This window comes from Poecilia reticulata, chromosome 11, assembly GCF_904066995.2.
Source record: "Poecilia reticulata chromosome 11, P_reticulata-male-v2, whole genome shotgun sequence".
NCBI classification, from domain to species: domain Eukaryota; kingdom Metazoa; phylum Chordata; class Actinopteri; order Cyprinodontiformes; family Poeciliidae; genus Poecilia; species Poecilia reticulata.
Genome location: NC_088840.1, coordinates 28,229,923 through 28,250,986, shown reverse-complemented (window position 1 = coordinate 28,250,986; position 21,064 = coordinate 28,229,923). Strand labels below are relative to the sequence as shown.

The window sequence follows — 21,064 nt, the reverse complement described above, 5'->3', positions numbered from 1 at the left end:
CGATGTGTTTCTCTGGTGTACGTCTGATCGTTGCAGCAGTTTGTGAACATTTTTCGCCCATTTTAGCTTTTCTATATATATTTAACTGGTCTCCCAGTTGGACTTTGGTTGTTATATATTCTTTATTTTTAAATAAAATACTTGAATAAACAGCAGAATGGTTAGAAGAACAGCTGTACGAACAGGAAAGTCTTCACCAGAGTCTGTGATTATTTTGGTCATCAATTATCCTGATGATCCATTTTATTAAAAAAATTGGGACCTTCTGCAGTTTTTTCATTCAACCACTTGAGCCTCTTTTATTAGAAATAAATTAAAACATGCAACTGAACAACTCTTGTTTTTTCTAAATGAGAAAATAAACATTTTATTGCCTGAAATGCAACGACGGCATTTCTTTAGAGAACGCTTTGTCATTTATAGCAAAGGAAGATCTGCAGCTGAAGAAGTTCTGTCTGCTGACTTCTGGATTAACTGATTAATAATTGGATAGCATAAAGTGTCTAATAAGAGATTTTTACAGAATTTGAACCTAAAAATGCCACAAGCAAAGATTTTTTTTTTTTTGCACAAACTGCAAAATGTTTTTATATTTTGTACGTTTACTGCTCTGACTGCATTTCAGCAAATGGCCTTTTTTGAGTCTGTTCTCCAATTAATGATTATTTGATTACTAAATTAGTTGATAATGATTTTAATAATTGTTCAAGCCGATTAATCGTTTCAGCCCGAGTCTGCTGCTTGTTTTAGATCATGTATTTTTGCCTTTCCTGCATTTTGACAAACTGTTTGTTTCTTTCTCAGGATGAAGTGATCTTTGTCTGCAGCCTGTTTTGCTCCAAGAGGTTCAAGAAGCTCAACGGCATCCTGGGTGTGTGTGAACGCTGCAGGAAGAAAACCGTCATCCGCGAAGTCAAGAGGATCGACAACAAGGACTGCAGCTTCTGCAGCGACGGTCGGACCCGACGCAGCCAGAACCAGGTCTCAGTGGTCGGATCTCTGGGCTGGACTGGGTTCAGGACACGTTTTGGTTTTTTTTGTCTCCTCAGGCTGTCTGCTGATGTTCCACCGCGACCTGGACAGGAAGTGGGGAAAACACTGTTCGTCCTGTTCCTACTGCCTGTCCGTGTCCAGAACGGCGCTGTCGGGCCCGGCTGGAGGCAGACGGAGGGAGTTCTGCTCCGAAGGCTGCAGGTCCAAATACAGGAAGCTCATCAGCCACGTAAGGAGAGCAGCACCAGACGACGTCCAGCCTTCGGCGATAACTTTTAACACTTATTCAGAAGCAAAAGTAGCAAAACGTTTCTGAGAAACGTGATAAAACCAGGAGATCCAACAAAGTGTTTATTCAAACGTGCGAACAGATGAGGACACAGATTTAGTTTCTGTTTTATTTTTACATAATTCGTTCAGGTGCTTGAAATCCTTGAAAATAGTTTTCAAATGTTTTCAAGGTTTGGAAAGAGTTTCATCTTCAAACTGCACAGTTTTTTTTATAAAGTTCAATCAAACATTTCATTAAAAGCCTAAATTTTGAAACGTTATTTGTAGATAAAGCCGTTATTTTTATACACCTAGAGAAAAGACACATTTATGCTTTTTCTTAATGTCTGAAGTTAAATCAGATTAAACCTGTTTTTGTTTCAACTTTGTTAGAATTACCAAAATTATTTATTTTTGCTAAATGCCAGAAAACTTTTTGTATTTTTAGAGTTTAATTTGAGCAGAAAGATTATTTACATTAACATGATGGGATTGTTTCAGTATAATAAATATTTATTATTCCTAATGAATCAATGACTTACTGATATGTGACTGATCTGATTGATTATTTAATGATTGGTGATTTAATGATTGGTGATTTATTGATTGGTGATTTAATGATTGATTGATGATTTAATGATTGGTCATTTAATGATTGATTATTTAATGATTGATTATTTAATGGTTGGTGATTTAATGGTTGGTGATTTAATGATTGGTGATTTAATGATTTGTGATTTAATGATTGATTGATAATTTAATGGTTGGTGATTTAATGATTGATTGATGATTTAATGATTGGTGATTTAATGATTGATGATTTAATGATTGGTGATTTAATGGTTGGTGATTTAATGGTTGGTGATTTAATGGTTGGTGATTTAATGATTGGTGATTTAATGGTTGGTGATTTATTGATTGGTGATTTAATGGTTGGTGTTCTTGCTGCCTGACGATGACGAGGATGAATCTCTGAGTTTTGTGATGCAGAACCTTCTTCTTCGTCTCAGGAGGCGAACTGCGACACATGCGGCCGGCGAGGGAAGCTGGCCGAGAGTCTTCCTCTGCCGGGGAACGTCAAATATTTCTGCGACCTGAAATGTCTCCTACGCTTCGGGAAGAACGAGGAAGAGGAGCAGGATGAAGGTAGCGTGATTTCATCCCTAACCTGAGGCTGAAGCCGGTCAGCTCAGCGAACAGGAAGGAAAGGCTCTGATTGGTCAGAGAGGCAGGAAAACATCAGATCTACTTCCTGTTTCCAGGCTCTCCTCCTCCTGAACCTGCAGGGAGCGTGGCGTCTTCGCCGGTCATCACCAGCGTGGTTTCGCTGTCCGGCGGCCCGGCAGGACGAACCGCGCCGCTCGGTACGACTCGGACCTCAGATCTAAAGATTCTGGATAAAAACATAAAAATTCACCTTTTAACTCATTTTGATCGCTAGAAAATGTCTCTGGAGAACCTAAAGGTTAGATAAAAAACTGGGACAAAAAGCAAAAACATTATAACTAGGTAAGAAAATCAGCTTTTGTTGCTAAAAAATAAAATAAAATATAAATTACTCCTGCTGATTTACAGTATTTTTAACTCAAAAATCCAAAATTCTGGAAACTTTTCCAATAAATGTGAAGATTCTGGTTTTAATCAGAATAGCTATAAAATGTTCAAGTAGAGCCTAAAAATTAGATTAAGCCTTAACTTCTAACTGAACAACAAAAAATAAAGTGTTTCTGAATTTAAATGAATTAAAAACATATTAGCCAGCCTGCTAACTGCTGAATCACCGTAAAAACACAAAGTATTTATTCTAGTTTTCAGTGCCAATTAAAATAAGACAAAACTAATTTACAAGTAACTTTTCAGAAAGAAACAGGAGTTTGTTTTAAGTTAATAATCACTAAAAGTTGATTTTAAAAAAGCGACGATTTCACTGGCCGATTATTTCACTTATAGCAAAACATTTTTCCAATGTTATCAGAGAAACAATCAGAACTTTTTTTAATCGGTGTTCATTGATTGTTGACCTAAATCGAGCTCCCAGATCTCGCTGAAAGGTTATTTTGGTCTCAGATGAAAGTTCTGACTCTCCATTCTGCCTCTGCAGGACTTTCCTCAGACATCCAGGCCAAAGTCGTCGGCCATGTAAGTTGACAGGAGGACGGATCTGATCTGAAATGCGAGCCGAACCGTTGATGATGGATATTTGCTGGTTTGGTCCTCAGGCCAGCGTCCAGACGGCTCCCAAGCAGCTGAAGAACAAATCCATGCTGTGCGTCCCGCTGGTCCACAACAAAGGCGCCTCCTGCTGCGTTCAGACCGTAGAAGCGGCTTCACAGACGGGTGGAAGAAACGTTTTTAACAAAAACCCGACTTCTGGGCTGGCGTCTCGGGTTAAAGGAACTTTATTAAATAGTTTTCTTCTTCTTCTGTCATTTAAAGTGAATTTTAAGCAGAAGGTCCGCCAGGTGAGCTCGGCTGTCCCGGTGCCGGTTCCCGTCTTCATCCCTCTGCCCATGAACCTCTACAGCCAGTTGACTCCGGCTCCGTTGGTTCTGCCCGTTCCGGTACAGGAAGCAGCTTTTCTGCTCTAAACCTGAGCAGGAAATCAGCCCCAGTTTGACAGTTTGGGGCGGATGTTTGCTTCCCAACAGCTGCCGGTTCCCGTGTTTCTCCCAGAGGAGAAGAAGGAGGAGGAAGAGGAGAAGATGAAGGAGGAGAAGAAGGAGGAGGACGACGACTCTGAGGCGGCGGCGGCGGAAACACGGCCTGGATCTCTGCAGGAGGATCTGAACTGCCGTCCACGAGGACAAACGGAGGAGGAGAAGGAAACTCAGTCACTTATTGGTACGAAATCAGTTTGGTTTGGTAAAATATTTACATTTCTACATATTTCCACTGCAAAAACACGAAATCCTATCAGTTTCTGGAGCAAACGACTTTCCACACAGATGAAGCAGATTGTTTCCAGTAAATATTTCCTCATTATTGATTTTTAAAAGTACTGGGTCACCTATCAGATTATTTCACGTATAAAATGATATTTTTCACTGGTTATAAGTGAAATAATCACTTATTTTTGAGGAAATTGTTTCATCACAGAATATACAAACATACAGTAGCCGTAAAAATGTCGGCTCAATCATGATGAGTCAGTTATGGAAATAATAATCAAATAATTTAGTAATCGATTAATCATTTACTACAAATGATGAAGTTTTCACTACAGGAATCCTGTTGTGGTATTTTAGGCAATAAATAATTATTTTCTTTTTCAGAAAAATGAATGGAATTATTTATTAGTTTGTATTGTTTCGTGTTTCTACTGTTGTGTAAAATAATAAGTGGTTAAATGAAAACAGGAATATTTTAAGTTTCTGTCTGTATTTCAGAAACCATCGACAGCTACATGGACGGTTTGGGCTCGGATTACCAGCCCGGTTTCAACCACAAAGACTTCGAGTCCGACTGCAGCCTGGAGTTATTCAGTCAGAACCAGACCTGCTGTGTCCCTCCTCCAGAACCGGACCAGAACCTCCACACAGGCCCTGACCTCCCACCTCCTCCTGCTGGACCAGCGGGTCCAAACCTCCAGAACTCACTGGATTCTCCACCAGCTGCAGGTTTGGGCAACGAGGCTCAGGAAAACATCCAGAATAATCTGAAGGTAAGAAGCTGAGATGGTTCTGGTTCTGGTTCTAGAACCTGGTTCTGGTTCTGGATCTGGTTCTGAATCTGGTTCTGGATCTGGTTCTGGTTCTAGAACCTGATTCTGGATCTGGTTATGGTTCTAGAATCTGGTTCTGGATCTGAATCTGGTTCTGGATCTGGTTCTAGAACCTGGTTCTGGATCTGGTTATGGTTCTAGAACCTGGTTCTTGATCTAGTTCTGGATCTTATTCTGGATCTGGTTCTAGTTTTAGAACCTGGTTCTGGATCTAGTTCTGGATCTAGAATCTGGTTCTAGATCTGGATCTGATTCTGGATCTGGTTCTAGTTCTAGAACCTGGTTCTGGATCTAGAACCTGGTTCTGGATCTAGAACCTGGTCGGTTCTGGATCCAGAACCTGGTTCTGGATCTAGAACCTGGTTCTGGTTCAGGATCTAGAACCTGGTTCTGGTTCAGGATCTAGAACCTGGTTCTGGATCTTGAACCTGGTTGGTTCTGGATCTAGAACCTTGTTGGTTCTGGATCTAGAACCTGGTTCTGGATCTTGAACCTGGTTGGTTCTGGATCTAGAACCTGGTTCTAATTCTGGTTCTGGATCTAGAATCTGGTTCTAGATCTGGATCTGATTCTGGATCTGGTTTTAGTTCTAGAACCTGGTTCTGGATCTAGTACCTGGTTCTGGATCAAGAACCTGGTTCTAGTTCTGGTTCTGGATATAGAACCTGGTTCTGGATCTAGAACCTGGTTCTGGATCTAGAACCTGGTCGGTTCTGGATCAAGAACCTGGTTCTGGATCTAGAACCTGGTTCTGGTTCAGGATCTAGAACCTGGTTCTGGTTCAGGATCTAGAACCTGGTTCTGGATCTTGAACCTGGTTTGTTCTGGATCTAGAACCTGGTTCTGGATCTAGAACCTGGTTGGTTCTGGTTCTAGAAGCTGGTTCTGGTTTTGTTGGACTGACTCCTTCCTTCTGCTTCAGGGAGAAAACAAGAAGCTGAATCTCAAAGTTCTGGACAGTCGGGTTGGAGTTGACGCCTGGAGGAAATGGATCCGGTGGAGAGAATCTCAGACCAGTTTGGACCTCCTGCCCAGTATGTCCGTTTCATTCCTCCCATGTGTCAAACCCAAGGCCCGGGGGCCAAACGCGGCCGCCTCAGCTCCGTATGCGGCCCTTTAAACTCGGAGCATAAGAGGAACCTGTGTGTGTAAATATGATTACATCCTTCAGATTAAAGCAGTTTTAATCTGAATTGCACCAAATTATCCCCATCAGTAGCTGCAGTTGTTTGTGATTCCAGGATTATGGAAACTTGGATAATATCAGCAGATCCCCTCACCTTTTCACGATGAAGCATAACTGTGAGGTTGTTGCAATTTTTTTTGCAAAAATGGTCAAAACATTCGGCTTAAGTGACGCTGAGTCTACAGCAGAGATTAGGGCTGCTGAACAGTAAAATCAGAACTTTCAGATTAAAGTCAGAATTTGGAGAACTTTTTTTTTTGTGGCCCTAATTGTCTTCCCTACAACTCCCACCTGCAGGTGGCAGTATTTCTTACCTCTACTCTGCTGCCTCTGCCTTACTTGATGTCATGTTATCATCTGTGATCAATGTGGACAGAAACAAAAAGTCACATTATTATGTTTGACAAATATCGATATTTGCGATATTTAAAATTGCAAACATCGCAAAATTACTTGGAAATATTTCTAAATGAGTTCAACAAAATCAGTGATTTTTATTCTGAAGGAACTGACCAACATGACAAAATGTTCATAATTTAACAGTTTAAAGGGTTTTATTAATACTTTCTGGAGCACCGGCCCTTTAAGAACATTCATGATGATTTGGATTAATACCTTCTGGAGCACCGGCCCTTTAAGAACATTCATGATGATTTGGTCCAAAACAAAGATCAGTCTAAAAGACTCCGGCCATGATGCTCACACCTCACTTCCTGTTCCCTGATGTTAACGTCTCACTTCCTGTTCCCTGATGCTAACGTCTCACTTCCTGTTCCCTGATGCTAACGTCTCACTTCCTGTTCCCTGATGCTGACCTGTCGTCTCACTTCCTGTTCCCTGATGCTAACGTCTCACTTCCTGTTCCCTGATGCTGACCTGTCGTCTCACTTCCTGTTCCCTGATGCTGACCCGTCGTCTCACTTCCTGTCTGGCAGTGGCTGCTGGCAGGTCGGACATCCTGCGGTGCTCTTCCTCGGAGCTGAGCGACGGCCTCTTCCTCTTCATCAGGGAGGCGAAGCTTCCTGAGGAAGACTCCTGCCCTCCAGACGGCCTGTTCTTCCTGTGCCTCTGCATCCAGCAGGTATTCTCCGCTCCGCTCCTGGTTTTACCTCCATCCTCAGCCCAGAGTCCTCAAATCCTGGAGTTCAGTTCAGAGTTTCAAGGTTTAGAAAGTGGCTGACGTTCAAACGGCACAGTTTGTAGTAAAGTGTAATCTGCTTTTATATCCCAGGGATCAATTTAAGACGAACAGTTTTAAGAAACAGAACAATAAATTATTAAAAACAATAGTAAAATTTAACCTCAGACTGTCATGGTGTCAGTTTCTACTACATGAATTATTGAGAATTTCTAACCTTTTAAACATTGCAAATTGTAAATATAACGTTTCTGTTTCTGTAATGCAATTCTGATCCGGGCTTCTTCTTCTCTCTAAAAACAATAATTATTAATTCAATGAAAACTTTTTTGCATGAAGCATTTTTTTATATACACAGGTCTGCCTTTCACTGGGTTGTTCTGTAAAATAAGAATTTAAATCTGATTTTATCAAAATGAGATGAGGTTTTCTAAATAACTTACCATCAACATATTAAACTTCCTGTCTGCAGATTCTCCTTCCTGTCATAATTTATTGTTGGAAATGTTTTTTTTCCTTGTTTTTTGCAGTATTTGTTTGAAAACAGACGTCTGGAGAACATTTTCACCGACCAGAACTACCAGAAGTTCTCGTCTGAGCTCACCAGAATCCTGAAATGTTCCCGACCCTCAATGTCCGTCCACCGTAAGTCGTGTTCCTCCATCTTTGATCCTCCATCTTTGTTCCACCATCTTTGTTCCTCCATCTTTGATCCTCCATCTTTGTTCCTCCATCTTTGATCCTCCATCTTTGATCCTCCATCTTTGATCCTCCATCTTTGTTCCACCATCTTTGATCCTCCATCTTTGATCCTCCATCTTTGTTCCTCCATCTTTGATCCTCCATCTTTGTTCCTCAATATTTGTTCCTCAATCTATGATCCTCCATCTTTGATCCTCCATCTTTGATCCTCCATCTTTGTTCCACCATCTTTGTTCCTCCATCTTTGATCCTCCATCTTTGATCCTCCATCTTCTTTCCTTCATCTCTGATCCTCCATCTTCTTTCCTCCATCTCTGATCATCCATCTTTGTTCCTCCATCTTTGTTCCTCTCCTCCCTCTGCAGGCGGCGTCGCCTCCCGGGTGGAGGAGGAGTTCCTGTGGGAGTGCAAGCAGCTGGGGGCGTGCTCCCCCATCGTCCTCCTCAACACGCTGCTCTTCTTCTGCTGTAAGAACTTCGGCTTCACCACGGTGGCGCAGCAGCGCCGGCTGTCCTTCACTAACTTCACCAGCTTCACCAGAACCGACGGGGACGACGGCGAGACGAGCGTCCTGCGGTTCTACCCGCCGGAGTCCAGAGGCGATGCAGAGACCGGTACGGAAGAGGCTGCCGATAAATCCACCTCAATGATTAATCACACTTTATTGGTTCATCGAATTTGATTGATTTATTCAATGTAATTGATTAGTTGACATTTTTATAAACATTGAATTAATGGAATTTTATTTGATCAATTGAATTTGATCAATTTATTGAATTTCATTGGTTGATCAAATTTTGTTGATTAATTTAATTTCATAAATGAATATTCAATTAATTGAATATTATCAATTCATAGAATGTTATTGATTGAATATATCAATTAATTATAAATGTTGAACTAATTTAATTTGATCTTATTTTCCAGTTATTTGATATTTGGATTCAGGTCAACTCTGTGATGGTTTATTAGGTTAAAATGTTTGATTTGATTACCAGAATAAAGTCATGATTTTATGCAAACTCCAAAACGTAAAACAAAATCATTAAAGTGAAGAATGCTGAACGTCTTGTGAAGTTATCCTGTACACGTTTCCATGGTTTGAAAACATTTTGTCATTTATTTTTTCTTTAGAAAAGAAAGGGCAAAAATTGACTAAACTTGGAACTAGTACAAAAAAATCAAAAATGATATTTTTTAGTCATATTTCTTAAATATCGCTGTTCCGATGGGTTTTTACCTGCATGTTGTTGTTTTCATGTTGTTCAGGTTCTGACGGCGTCCCGGCGAAGAAACGCAGGTTAAACGAGAATTTCCTGGAGATGAAGGAGAACCTGCAGAACCCTCTGCGCTGCCCGGTCCGACTCTACGAGTTCTACCTGTCCAAGTGGTGAGAACATCCTCAACCCGCCCGCCGGCAGCGGCGCTCTGATCAGTTCAGGCCGTCGTTAACGAGAGGAACTGAAACGTTTTCTTAATTTTCTCATTTACTGAGATGCATCTGCATTGATATTCAGTGAAGCTCCAGTTCCAGAGTTTTCTGCTTTCTGCCTTTAGAGCTCGTTTCTCTGCAGAAACTTTCATCCTGTGCTGAAGAAAACCAAACACATGAATAAGCTGCGGGAAAATTTAGAAAATAAATTTATTTTCTTTTATTTATGAGTCTGGATCATCACAAGGTGTCTCTCAGATAAAAAATAAGAAAAAATGTTCATAGTGTTAATTTCTCTGTGTTGCCACCTGCTGTTCAGGAGGAGAACTGCAGGGTGCAAATCAAATTCTGCTTTTGACTATAATTTATACTATAAATAAATTTACTGGGTCTAAGAAACATCATACAACAGTTTATTTTAGTTTCAATACATTTTTTCATCTTTTGTATTTTCAGACATCTGGACTGAAATAAATAGAAACTTTTATAGATACGAGATTAAACATCTTTCTGCTCCTTTTTATTCATGATTTCTTTTGTTTTTATGTGAACTATTAATACTTATTGAGTGGATCTAATAAAAAAATAAGTACTTTTTTTAATTTTGTGTGGCTGTAGAAAATGTATTAAATGAATCAAACCCAAAAACTCACCATTTTAGTTCATTTTAGTCATTGAGTCACTTAGTTTAGATCAACTAAAATAAATGAAACATCATAAATATTCAGTGATGCATCAGTGGGGATAAGTTTGTGTGTCCTTCATTTTCTGTTGGATTTAAATCGTCCACCTGCAGCTCAGGTTTCCTCCTTTACTTGTTGAATTTAACAGAAAATCCAATTGAAGGTCGGATAAAAGCTCCTGCTGGTTGTTTCCTGTTTTCCAGCCCCAAATCGGTGAGGAGGCGCAGCGACGTTTTCTACCTGCAGCCGGACCGCCGCTGCGTTCCCAGCAGCCCCCTGTGGTTCTCGCTGGCGCCGCTGGACGACGCCACCATGGAGGCCGCCATCGTTCGATCGCTCGCCGTCAGAGAGCTGGCGGAGCGAGACGGAGGAGGAGGAGCCTGAGGGAACCAACGGATCAGAACCAGCAAGGAGGAGCCGGAGCCTGGAGTTCTTTTCCAGTTTGGATTTTCTGCTGTTTGGTTTTGAATAATGTTTAAAGGAGAGAAAACTGTTTGTTTCATTTCTTCCTTCAGCAGTAAACAGAATTTGCCTCAGAAACTCATGTTCATCATTTTTACACAGCAGAAAATAAACGTTTACTTTTATCAACTGGATGTTTTTGGATGAAAATCAGTTATTTTTACGTAATAAAGCTGAAACATCAATTAGGCTGAATTCACTGTGACAGTTGTTCTAAATTTTTGTTTTTGTCCAGTTTGTCTCAATTAAGTCGTTTCATAAATAAAATCTTTGGACAGTACTGAATAATTTGCATGTTTTTGCCTTAATTTTGATGATTTCCTACAAAGGAGAACAGAGATTCTCTCCTCAAGTTTATATAAAGTTGGAAAAGGAAACTTTTTTCTGCCAAATATCTAAATCTGAGCCAAATTCTGCCTCTTTTATAGCCTAAAATCTACTCACATTAAGAATATATGAATGAAAACACATGTCATTCATTAACTGAGATGCTTGTTAATAATTCCTCCTTTATTTTAACATAAATCATTTGTCATGTACGTTTAAAATTTGACGTTATAAACTAAATGGTGAGTTGAGCAGAAATGTGTTTCTCTTTATTTCCAGGTTCAGATGCTTCACATTTAAACATGAAGGAATCAAATCTGCTCTCATTTGGCAAAAAGTCAAGAAAAATAATGTGAAAGTGAAATGTCTGCATTTTTCTGATGTCCAACATTTGGCTCGGGGTCCAATAAAACAAAGCATAAATATTTGTATCATGTTTAGTTTTTATTTTAAAAGAATTTCTTGTCTTTATCTGAAGTTTCTCTTCTGGCAGATTCTCTTCTGCGCGGCGCCGCAGTCTTTGTCGTACCAGTTGTTCATCGGTCCTCCTCCCTCCGTCCCCATCCGCACACAGTTCTCCCCCGCCGGGTTCTCCGCTGTCCAGTTATCCGGCTCTTTTTGGCTCCAGAACCGCACACTGCGGAACAGAACCGAACCGGGTCAGGACGAGCTGAGGGCCTCACAAGCTGCGTTTTCATTGACCATAAAATTACGCTATTTGAATCTGTAAAAAAAAACAAAACACGCCAATTTCGAAATTTAAAAAAAAATCAACAGGATGTTACTACTGGCAGAAATGACGAAGAAGATGACACTCAATGTTGTTTATAGCACTTATCAAGTGAACAAATTCATTCATATATGATTTTAATTGCATTTCTTAATCAAAAGAAACATCTCAGTTGTGTATGTGTGTGTGTGTGTCTGTGTGTGTGTGGGGGGGGGGGGTAGCAGAAAATCAACAGATTGCACATTCAAGATAGAAAAAATGAGTACATTTCTGCAAAAAAAAAAAAACTTATACATTTGAGATTAATCTCAGAATTTTTCAAGAAAAAACTTGGAAATTTGAAAGGCTGAAATTTTGCCAGAAAAAAAAATCCAAAATGTTGAGTTTAATCTCAGGAATTTTATAAAATAATAAATAAAATAAAAACCTGGACATTTTCAGATTTTTTTCCCCCCCTAAAAAAAAAATCGCAGGAATGTACTCTTTATTTCTTTATTTTACATTCACATTGGCCCAGCCATCGGTGCTGTAAATGCAGCCTCTGGTCAAACGTGGTCAGCCTTCAGACCTCTCGCTCAGGTCCGACCCGTCCGTCCAGACCCATCTCCCCTCCTCCGCCGAGTCCGTCAGTCCGATCCAGAACATGTCCTGGAAGCTCTTCATTTTCCCGGTCAGGTGGAACCTCAGGAAGTACTGGAGAGGAGAAGTTAGAACCCGGCCCGGTTTGTCCTGATCCAGTATCTGGATACTGTACCTGACGCTGTTTCGGACCTGCAGCTCTCTGCTGTCGACCTTCACCAGCTCCGCTCCCGCTTCCCGGCAGCTTCTCCGGCTCTCCGCCCAGGAAAACTGGTCTGTGGAAAAGTGATAGCAGCTTCCCTGGAACTGGACCCAGCCGGTCTCACAGGACGGCTCGTCTTCAAACGCTGCAGGACACGAAACGTCTCAGAACATTTCGGGTATTTTATGATCCAAAACATATGAAAAAGTAAAATTCCACCAGAAAACTCTGAAATTTTAAGATCAATCACAAACATTTGAGAAAACTGAAGATTTCTGATTTTCTTGACTTGGAAATTTGTGTCTAATCACTTTGACTTAATTATTCTTTGTAAAAATAAAAGGGTCCTGTTCTGAGGAGAGAGTCAGACTCAAAGCTGCCGGGAATAAAATCTTTCCCAGAACTTTGATTTGTTCAGATTTGAGGCGTTTTACCTGACAGGTTTCTGCTCAGGACTTTATTCTCCTCTGTGATTCTCTGCAGATCCTCGTTTGTTCGCACAATGTGAGTCGCTGATGAACAGAAAAGATGAAAGATGAGTGCGTTTATTTTTATTCCTGGCTGTTGCTTTAAAAACTTAATTAAAAAGTTAATTAGATGTTTTAGGATTTCAGGCTTTTTGGCTTTAATCATATAAAACGAAGCAGTGAAAGTAAATAAGAATAAAGTTCACATTTTCTTCACATTATCGGACTAAAATCATTTTATTATTTTTTGCAGAAATAGATTAAATGTGAACATTTTAGTTTAGTTTAGCTTAGTGTGTTTATTTCAAACACATTAAATTACCCTGATGCGTATTTATGTAACTTAGTTAGAAATGTTTATACTTCACCAGAAGTATAAACTTATTTGACCTCCATTTACTTTTATATATATCTTATTTAACATTATTCTTTGTTTAAAGAAAATAAATCTAAAAAGCCAATAAAAAAAATCTACATAAAATGTAAAAATATAACATTTTAAAAATATTTTAATTTAATTCATTTTAAAAAGAGACATAAACGTCACATGATCTTTTTCGGAACCGACCGTGAATGCACCATCTCTTTGTTTACGTTGTTTATTTTATTATCAAAGTCAAGTTTGTCATCAATTAACGAAACAAAATTAAAAATGTGATTCAAATGTCTTGAGTATTAAATGGTGCTTTAAAGAGCCGATTTCATTCCTAGAAGATGAACATCAGTGTGACTGTTTTTAAAGAATCAGGATGAACTCACAGAGTCTGTAGATGACGATGAGAGCAGCAGCCAGCAGACCGACCAGAACCAGCAGAACTACTCCCCCTGCTGGCAGCTTGGAGGTTCTGCTGGGGTTTTCACCTGAGGAGCATTTGGATCAGAACCAGTAGAAACTCATTATTCATAGTTAGATATGGTTTTTTGGTGAGGATCATCATCCTCGTCCCTTTTCAGGAAGGCGGTGCCTTTCTGCAGAAGTAACAGAGACAGGAGGGCATCACGGAAACAATCACAGGGTTCGAGTCCTGCTGAGGAACAAGACGCGTTCACTTGAGTAACTTTCTGGGGGGGGAAAAAGACTTATATGAGTAATAAAACTGTTTATTACTTTTACTTTTTAAAAAAACTTTTACTTGAATTAACGTATTATGAAGTGTTTAATGAAAAATGCATCAGACCTGCAGTTTACGTCAAAGTGAGACCTCTCGTTTCTACACCAGCTTTGTTGCTCTTTCTATCTGCTGAATCTTTTGTGCTATTTGGAGATAATAATAGTTGTATAAGATTTATAATATAAGAAATATAGCATTATAAGAAAAGATATGATATGGAACGTGGATCATCTTTAAATGTGTTATTTTGTAATTTTGTTGTTTATTTCTTTTTTACATTTAGTCTTTAAAATACCAAAATTAGCACATAAATTTAGATCTTTGCCTATCTGATGACATCAGATTGGTTACTCACTGCTCTTTCTTTTCCTTTTCCTTATCTCATCTTATCTCATCTTATCTTATCTTATCTTATCTTATCTTATCTTATCTTATCTTATCTTATCTTATCTTATCTTATCTTATCTTAGCTTAGCTTAGCTTTTTCTGCTCACCTGTTTTTGAAGAAGCAAAACCAAACAGAAAATCCATCACTATATCAGTAATAAATATGATAAATGATAATACCAAAAAAATCTAATGAAAATAACAACCAAACAAATTAATGATTAAACCAGTAAATTAAAGTTTGCTCAATAAAACCAGAATACTTAGTTTCATTGGGAAGCATTTAAATACGTCGTTAACTGACTTAAACTTCTGAACACGACTGAAAATCATTATTACATCAACAGAAACATAAATAAAATATTTATTTGACTGATTAATAAATAACCTGTATAAAGACTAATACAGGCTGAAGACGTGATTTTAGCAGAGTTTTAATCAGAATATAAAGTGAACAGCGAGGCTGAGACTGAAAACGTGGAAGTCGGTGGCGACCCTTAAACACATCTGATGAACTCTGAACTTTACTCTGATTTGAACTGGAGACCAGTTTGAAGATGCTGCTCCTGACAGGAAGTTAAACGTTTTTAGGTTTTTGAATTTGGGGGTTTTTGAAACAAAGAGGTCTGAGAACCGTCCCCCAGACGGAGGGGACCGGGACCGACCATACAGGATGTTTAGCAGACATCTTTCACTCAAACCACTTCCTGTCTTCATTTTTAAACACTAAATTATTTTCTTTTTTCTTTTTTAACAGTTATCCACCCTGTAAAAGATCATTTATGGACCTGGTCCTGCAGAAAACGTCCGTCAGGCTCAGATGAGGCGTTTTTCTCCCAGTTCAGATGATAAATGTGTAAAAGAATCAGTTTGTGTTCAGACTGTGGATGTTTGTCTGATGAAGAGGACTCACCTCTGACTGCAGCTTCTTCATCTCCTTCCTGCTGGTTCATCACCACACTCATCCTCTGACCGTCTTCATCAGCCTGAGGACGTTTCATCGCTGAAACACAGACGGATCAGATCTGTGGAGGGAATCATATCATCTCATTTCAGCTCAATGTTGAGCAGAAACCTGAAATCTCCAATATTCAACACACCAGAGATTATCCATTAAATGATTTAGCCCAATAAAAACTCAGATGCAAAACAAATGAATGAATTAAAATTCAGTTTTATATTAACTTGATCTAAAGCTGACCTCTTTTAAATTAATAAAAGTTTTTATTCAGATATATTTGCATTCACACATCCATTTCAAAGTTAGAAATATTATTATAAATTATATTATTATTATGAATCCTCAGTAAAAAACAGACAGTTACCTTTTTGTGGTGAAAATGTTAAGAAGTTTTAATGCTTAAAGTATAAATCCAATGTTTCTTTTTTTACTTGAATGAAATGAAACATTTCAGTGAACAGAAAATAATCTGATCTCACCATCAGGGTGTCCTCTGTCCTCTGTCCTCTGTCCTCTGTGGGTCTTTCAGACAGAAGAGCTGAGAAGAAAAAGCTTTAAGTTGAAGAAACTTCCTGCTGAGCATCGAGGAGGAAGAGGAGGCTTCCTCTAAAGCCTGCTTCCATATGCTGAAGAAAGTTGTTCATTATATTCTGTAAAAAATAATGTAAAATATGCTTTCTGTCCCTTTTTATTTTATTATTTTAAAATTTTAAATATTGTTTTTATAGTCAAATGTTCTCATGACAGAAATTGGGATGTGCTGCCCTCTAGTGGTCTTTTAGTGTTCCTTCTCCTAGAGTATATTTGTGCTATTTGATAAATAAATAAATAAATAAATAAATAAATAAATAAATAAATAAATAAATAAATAAATAAATAAATAAATAAATAAATAAATAAACGTTTCAGGCAGAGCAGATTTACTTGTAAAGCTCCATTCATATAAAATATAATTCAAAGTACTTCACTGAAAACAAACTTATTACATCAACAGAAACATAAATAAAAGATTTATGTGACTAATTAATACATTTAGAACAACATGGACTAATACAGGCTGAAGACGTGATTTTAACGCAGTTTTTAATCAGAATATAAAGAAATAAAAAGAGAAAAAATTCTGACCAAAATATTTTTAAAAAAATCACAATAAAGAAGCCACACAAATCCAATGTAAAACAAACATTAAACGGGTGATAGTCGTTCCATTTTCTGTCCTGTGATGCGGAAAACAAAGTTTTCAGTCCTGATTTAAAGGAGCCGACAGTTTCTGGGTTTTTCAGGTTTTCAGGGAGTTTGTTGCTGAGTTCAGATGCTGAAGGCTCCTGGTTTAGTTCTCTACAAATTAGTCTCTTTTTGATTGCAGAGACATTAATATTAATAGTAACATGTGAGAACATGGAAGCGGTTTGCAGGCTTCGTTTAGCGTCTTGCGTTCTGTCCTCAGGATGTTTGGACGGCCAGAACCGGACATGTAGGCAGTGGTTTTAAATGTCCACTTGCAGAATATTTTTTGGTGGAATGACTGATTTTAAATTATTTAGAGCCCTGCTAAAAATCCCCTCTGCTATATTCATCTCTCTAAAATCCCCAGAGCGATCTTTATTCTCTCATTTCAGTCAGAAGAACCTAAATAACTACTAGAGTCAGAACAGGACAAACTCCTCCATAACGCTGAGTAATGATGCTGCTGCCAGGAGCTCCTGATGTGGAACAGCTGTGTTCATCTTTAGGTAGGAATTAAATCACCTAACTCAGCTGCTGCCTCTCGGTATTTGGGTCCAACAGTAGAACAACCAACATCATGTCGAATAAACTGTTATTGAAGTGGAGAAACTTCCTGTTTGAAAACGCAGAATCTCTCTTACTTTGTCATTGTGATCAATAAACAAAATAAAGAACAACTTAAAGTTGTCCATCCATCATAAAAACCAGTCAGAGTCTCAGTTCTGTAGTTTATTTATTCATAATCCTCACAGTTACAACAGCAGCTGCTGGAAGCTGATAATATTTGGTAACTCAGAGTTTTTCTCTTGGTGGTCTGCTGCTGCTGCAGACCAGAGAATAACTAAAGCTGATAGAAATAATCATTAAAAAGGAGAATTTGATGTTTTAGCTGGAAGAAAAGTTTAAATGTTTATAGAACCAGAATCTCTGCAGATTGTTTTATAAACTGAACTGAACTTCAGACACAGAGATAACCTGGTGTTGCTGCTGGTTTCTCACAGATACTTTTATGAGGAACATGACAGGCTTTATCAAACCAACACTTCAGATCATGAGTTCCTCCTCTCTCTCCCATCCTCACACAGTCTTCTCCAGCTGGGTTCTTATATTTCCAGTCATCAGGCTCCTTCGGATTCCAAAAGCTCAAACTAAGAGACAAAGAATTAAAACAGAAGAAATACAAACTTGGATTCTCAAAATAAACCAAAATGTTTCCACTACAATCAAACCTTTGATCCAGATCTGATCCGTCCACCCAGATCCATCTGCCTTCTTGCACCGAGTCCGTCAGTCCGATCCAGAACCTGTCCTCACCGTCCACCATCAAGCCTCTCAGTCTGCCCTTCAGGAACACCTGAACGGGAGAAGTTGAACATTTTGATGAGATGAAACCAGAGAGAATCTGAACCTCAGCAGAGTTTCATACCTGCTCCTCTCTGCTGTCGATCTTCACCAGGTCTGATCCCAGATCAACGCAGGAATCTCTGCTCTCAGTCCAGGTGGATCTCATCGTGTTAAAATAATAACAGTTTCCTCCATGTGGCTCCCATCCTGCTTCACACTTCAGACGTGTCGGATCTTAAAGACAAAGCCTTCAGTGAACCAGGAGGAATAAATCTCTGTAGATGTTTGTGTGGTTTGCAGACAGCAGGAGGCGTCTTCTGTCCTGCAGCTACAATCTAACTTCCTGTCTCTGTCAGTCCATCAACGTCTCTTTGACATCATTAGAGGACAGAAATGAGACAAAGATCAGATCATGGACTTACTTTTTACTGCAGGAGGTGGAGGACATGTTGGACATGTTCGAGGTTTTGGACATGTTGGACATGCAGGTGTTGAAGTTGTACCTCCAGGTTCTATTTCTATTTTTAAAAAATGATAAAAGTTGTGATTTCTGAGTGAATTCTGTCTGTTTTGGCAGAACAGCTGAAGAAAACAAAAGCGTAACATTAAGAAACAATTATAAAAAGAAAAAGATTTTGAGGAAACCTCCAAACTCTGATCGTCTCACCTGACAGGTTTCTCCTCAGAGCTTCATTCTCCTCTTTCAGGGTCTGGAGAGTTTGATTGGTTAGTAGAAAAGCTGATTGGAGATAAAACAGCAGCTTGTGAAGCTAAATAAATGTGATCATGTTCATATGAAACTCACTCTGTATTTTTCTGCTGACATCTGATCAAGTAAAGTCCAGTAGAAGTTAATCAGGATGAACTCACAGAGTCTGTAGATGACGATGAGAGCAGCAGCCAGCAGACCGACCAGAACCAGCAGAACTACTCCCCCTGCTGGCAGCTTGGAGGTTCTGCTGGGGTTTTCACCTGAGGAGCATTTAGAGCAGAACCGGATCAGAACCTGGAGACGGACTCACAGAAACTAACATCTGATCTCATTAAAATCACTCAGTTTCTTTATTTTCCATTAAAGTTGATTTTATACGTCTTATTTAACAACTAAGAGGCTTTTTCAGTGTCTGTGAATTTTGACTCATCCTAAACAGCTACTGTGATGCTTTGTTAAAATAAAATTTAACAAATATCTGGCAGTAAAAGGGAAGTAGAAAACTGGCCTACGCCCACCACTAGGGCCAGTGTAACGAGAGGAAGTGAGGTCATCTGTTCCTACTAATGGCTTTCTGCTAAAAATTAGCAATGAGGGGAATAACAGCCGGAAAACCACAAGGATTATTTTCAGTTAGAGTGAAGGCGTTAAGGTTGGCAGGCCTAATTTAACACACACTGGTAGAGTGGTGATGAAAGCCAATAACCGACTGACTGACCGACCGACTGACCGAAAGACCGACTGACCGTTTGTTCGTTCGTTATTCTTGCAGGGTCACAGGAGGATCATTGTCCATCAGCAGTTAAAGATAAACACAAAGACTCAGGACAAACAGGACAAGCGCTGCACACACAGCTAATGACGACAATGAGAACAGTGTTTCAACATTTGCTACATTTTAAGAAACTCATGTAATTTTGTTCAGACGCAATAATTTAAACTAGACAAATTTAATTAAAACTATTAAGGATCTTTTCATAAAACATGACCATGTTTAGATCAGATCCTGCAGTGAACATGTCTGGTTGAGGTACATGTATTATAATAATAATAATAATAATAATAATAATAATAATAATAATAATAATAATAATAATAATAATAAACTGAATTAATAAAGCATCTTTTAACAAAGTGCTGAACAGTTTCTTGAAGATAAATCAGAAAACAATCCTGAATAAAAACAGATCAAACCAATAAAAACAAATAAAACCAGTTTAAAAATGAATCAAACTGAATTTGCTGCTTTTTATACTTTATCTACAGTTTCTCCTCAGATTCCTGATTTATTCATGTAAAGAATCAGTTGGTGTTCAGTGTGATGAAGAGGACTCACCTCTGACTGCAGCTCCTTCCTGCTGATTTACCTCCAGACTCTTCATCTTCAGCTCTTCATCGCTGTGAGGACGTCTCATCGTGGAGACGCTTCACTCTGAGGACAAACACACAGACGGGTCAGAGACACGGAGGAAATAAAGTCATTTTGTCTTTAATCTGCATTTATCATCTACATTTAAATCTCAAATATGTAAAACAAGTCGTTACGAAGGATTTATTTTTATAAAAGGAGGTTTTGAAGTAAGTCATGAATTTTTGACCAAGTCCATAGATTTATAATAAACTAAGAAATGTATTTTAATAAATCAAAACGAGACTCAGATGAGCTGCTTCTTATTGAAGTGACTCTATTAAAACAGGAATAAATATATATTTTAATTAAAATAAAGGAAGAATATTTTCATTGAGTATTTTTTGGAAAGAAAATCATCTGAACTCACCATCAGAGTGTCGTCTTCCCTCTCTGGACGTTTCTGATCGAAGATCTGTCCGTCAGCTTCCTGTTTCACGGCTCTATGTTGAAGGAACTTCCTGTTGGACGTAAAATCTGAACCGAAGAGGAGGATCTGCTTCTTTCCTCTTTATTTAAATTCTGGTAAAACATTTAAACACATAGTTAAATTAATTTTAAACACATTAATCATTCAGCATCGATCTAAAATCAGTCAGATTAAAAGGTTTGCGTCTCATTTTGCTTTATTGAACTTCTTCCTCTAAAAATATAAGATATTATGATATAAAATCAATTCTTTTGAGCTTTCCATCATGTCATCATGTTATCCCCTCATTGAAAACAAACCTGGAGTTTTTGCCTTGATTCTTTCATGCATGTTTACCAAACGCCTGGGTGGACTTAGCCCCGCCTTCAGACGCAGCTCCTCCTCTGAGCTGCTGTCTGGAAGCTTCCACCTCTCAGAGCAGCTCCTCCAGACTAGCCAGCAGCAATTAGCAAACATCTGCTGAGCTCATTATAGGAGCTGCTGCTCAGAGCTGATAAAATGTTGTTAAAGGGTTAATAGAGGAGCCATGTTGGGGTGACTTCCTGAAGGCGGAGCTTCAGAAACAGCAGGAGTTTTTAAAGAGACAGAGGC

The 21,064-nt window shown here is 38.7% G+C and overlaps 3 protein-coding genes across 6 annotated transcripts in view; 1 reads left to right on the top strand and 2 right to left on the bottom strand.

Moving 5' to 3' along the window:
• Positions 1 to 10,865, top strand: part of LOC103473048 (uncharacterized) — a 41,596-nt gene extending 30,731 nt beyond the window's left edge. For both annotated transcript variants that reach the window (XM_017307518.2, XM_008422978.3), the window contains exons 33-47: positions 805 to 955; positions 1,050 to 1,222; positions 2,274 to 2,409; positions 2,526 to 2,627; positions 3,365 to 3,402; positions 3,483 to 3,600; positions 3,700 to 3,824; positions 3,912 to 4,104; positions 4,650 to 4,924; positions 5,907 to 6,018; positions 7,106 to 7,251; positions 7,839 to 7,953; positions 8,376 to 8,624; positions 9,280 to 9,400; positions 10,329 to 10,865. In XM_017307518.2, the coding sequence (XP_017163007.2) occupies positions 805 to 955; positions 1,050 to 1,222; positions 2,274 to 2,409; positions 2,526 to 2,627; positions 3,365 to 3,402; positions 3,483 to 3,600; positions 3,700 to 3,824; positions 3,912 to 4,104; positions 4,650 to 4,924; positions 5,907 to 6,018; positions 7,106 to 7,251; positions 7,839 to 7,953; positions 8,376 to 8,624; positions 9,280 to 9,400; positions 10,329 to 10,509 (2,235 nt within the window). In that variant the 3' untranslated portion in view covers positions 10,510 to 10,865. The remainder of the gene's footprint in view (positions 1 to 804; positions 956 to 1,049; positions 1,223 to 2,273; positions 2,410 to 2,525; positions 2,628 to 3,364; positions 3,403 to 3,482; positions 3,601 to 3,699; positions 3,825 to 3,911; positions 4,105 to 4,649; positions 4,925 to 5,906; positions 6,019 to 7,105; positions 7,252 to 7,838; positions 7,954 to 8,375; positions 8,625 to 9,279; positions 9,401 to 10,328) is intronic.
• Positions 10,866 to 11,196: 331 nt separating this feature from the next.
• LOC103473047 (C-type lectin domain family 4 member E-like) lies at positions 11,197 to 17,211 on the bottom strand. Of its 3 annotated transcripts, XM_008422977.3 has the most exons (7): positions 15,832 to 17,211; positions 15,305 to 15,416; positions 13,652 to 13,753; positions 12,860 to 12,937; positions 12,416 to 12,570; positions 12,213 to 12,337; positions 11,197 to 11,551 (listed from the first exon to the last, which is right to left on the bottom strand). In XM_008422977.3, exons 2-7 carry the CDS (start codon positions 15,390 to 15,392, stop codon positions 11,383 to 11,385), a joined length of 717 nt encoding a protein of 238 aa, XP_008421199.1. In that variant the 5' UTR covers positions 15,393 to 15,416; positions 15,832 to 17,211; the 3' UTR covers positions 11,197 to 11,382. The 3 variants fall into 3 exon arrangements, with proteins under 3 accessions (XP_008421199.1, XP_081468485.1, XP_017163008.1); XM_081612359.1 differs by having other exon boundaries at positions 12,213 to 12,570; XM_017307519.2 differs by lacking the exon at positions 15,832 to 17,211 and having other exon boundaries at positions 12,213 to 12,570; positions 15,305 to 15,537.
• An 82-nt stretch (positions 17,212 to 17,293) lies between these two features.
• On the bottom strand, positions 17,294 to 18,941 carry LOC145553627 (hepatic lectin-like). Its single transcript, XM_081612364.1, has 4 exons — positions 18,794 to 18,941; positions 18,006 to 18,662; positions 17,809 to 17,933; positions 17,294 to 17,727 (listed from the first exon to the last, which is right to left on the bottom strand). The coding sequence occupies exons 2-4, from the start codon at positions 18,087 to 18,089 to the stop codon at positions 17,538 to 17,540; spliced, it is 399 nt and encodes a 132-aa protein (XP_081468490.1). The 5' UTR covers positions 18,090 to 18,662; positions 18,794 to 18,941; the 3' UTR covers positions 17,294 to 17,537.
• Between the last annotated feature and the right edge of the window lie 2,123 nt (positions 18,942 to 21,064).

Excerpts from the sequence above, each read along its gene's own strand:
- LOC103473047 (XM_081612359.1), bottom strand. The coding sequence starts at position 15,392 with ATGAAACGTCCTCAGGCTGATGAAGACGGTCAGAGGATGAGTGTGGTG. Across the intron at positions 12,938-13,651 it reads CATCGTCATCTACAGACTCT|CGACTCACATTGTGCGAACA; the intron begins GTGAGTTCATCC and ends TCTGTTCATCAG. Across the intron at positions 12,571-12,859 it reads CCTGAGCAGAAACCTGTCAG|CGTTTGAAGACGAGCCGTCC; the intron begins GTAAAACGCCTC and ends CGTGTCCTGCAG.
- LOC145553627 (XM_081612364.1), bottom strand. The coding sequence starts at position 18,089 with ATGAGATCCACCTGGACTGAGAGCAGAGATTCCTGCGTTGATCTGGGA. Across the intron at positions 17,934-18,005 it reads TCGACAGCAGAGAGGAGCAG|GTGTTCCTGAAGGGCAGACT; the intron begins GTATGAAACTCT and ends TCTCCCGTTCAG. Across the intron at positions 17,728-17,808 it reads GGATCAGATCTGGATCAAAG|TTTGAGCTTTTGGAATCCGA; the intron begins GTTTGATTGTAG and ends TTTGTCTCTTAG.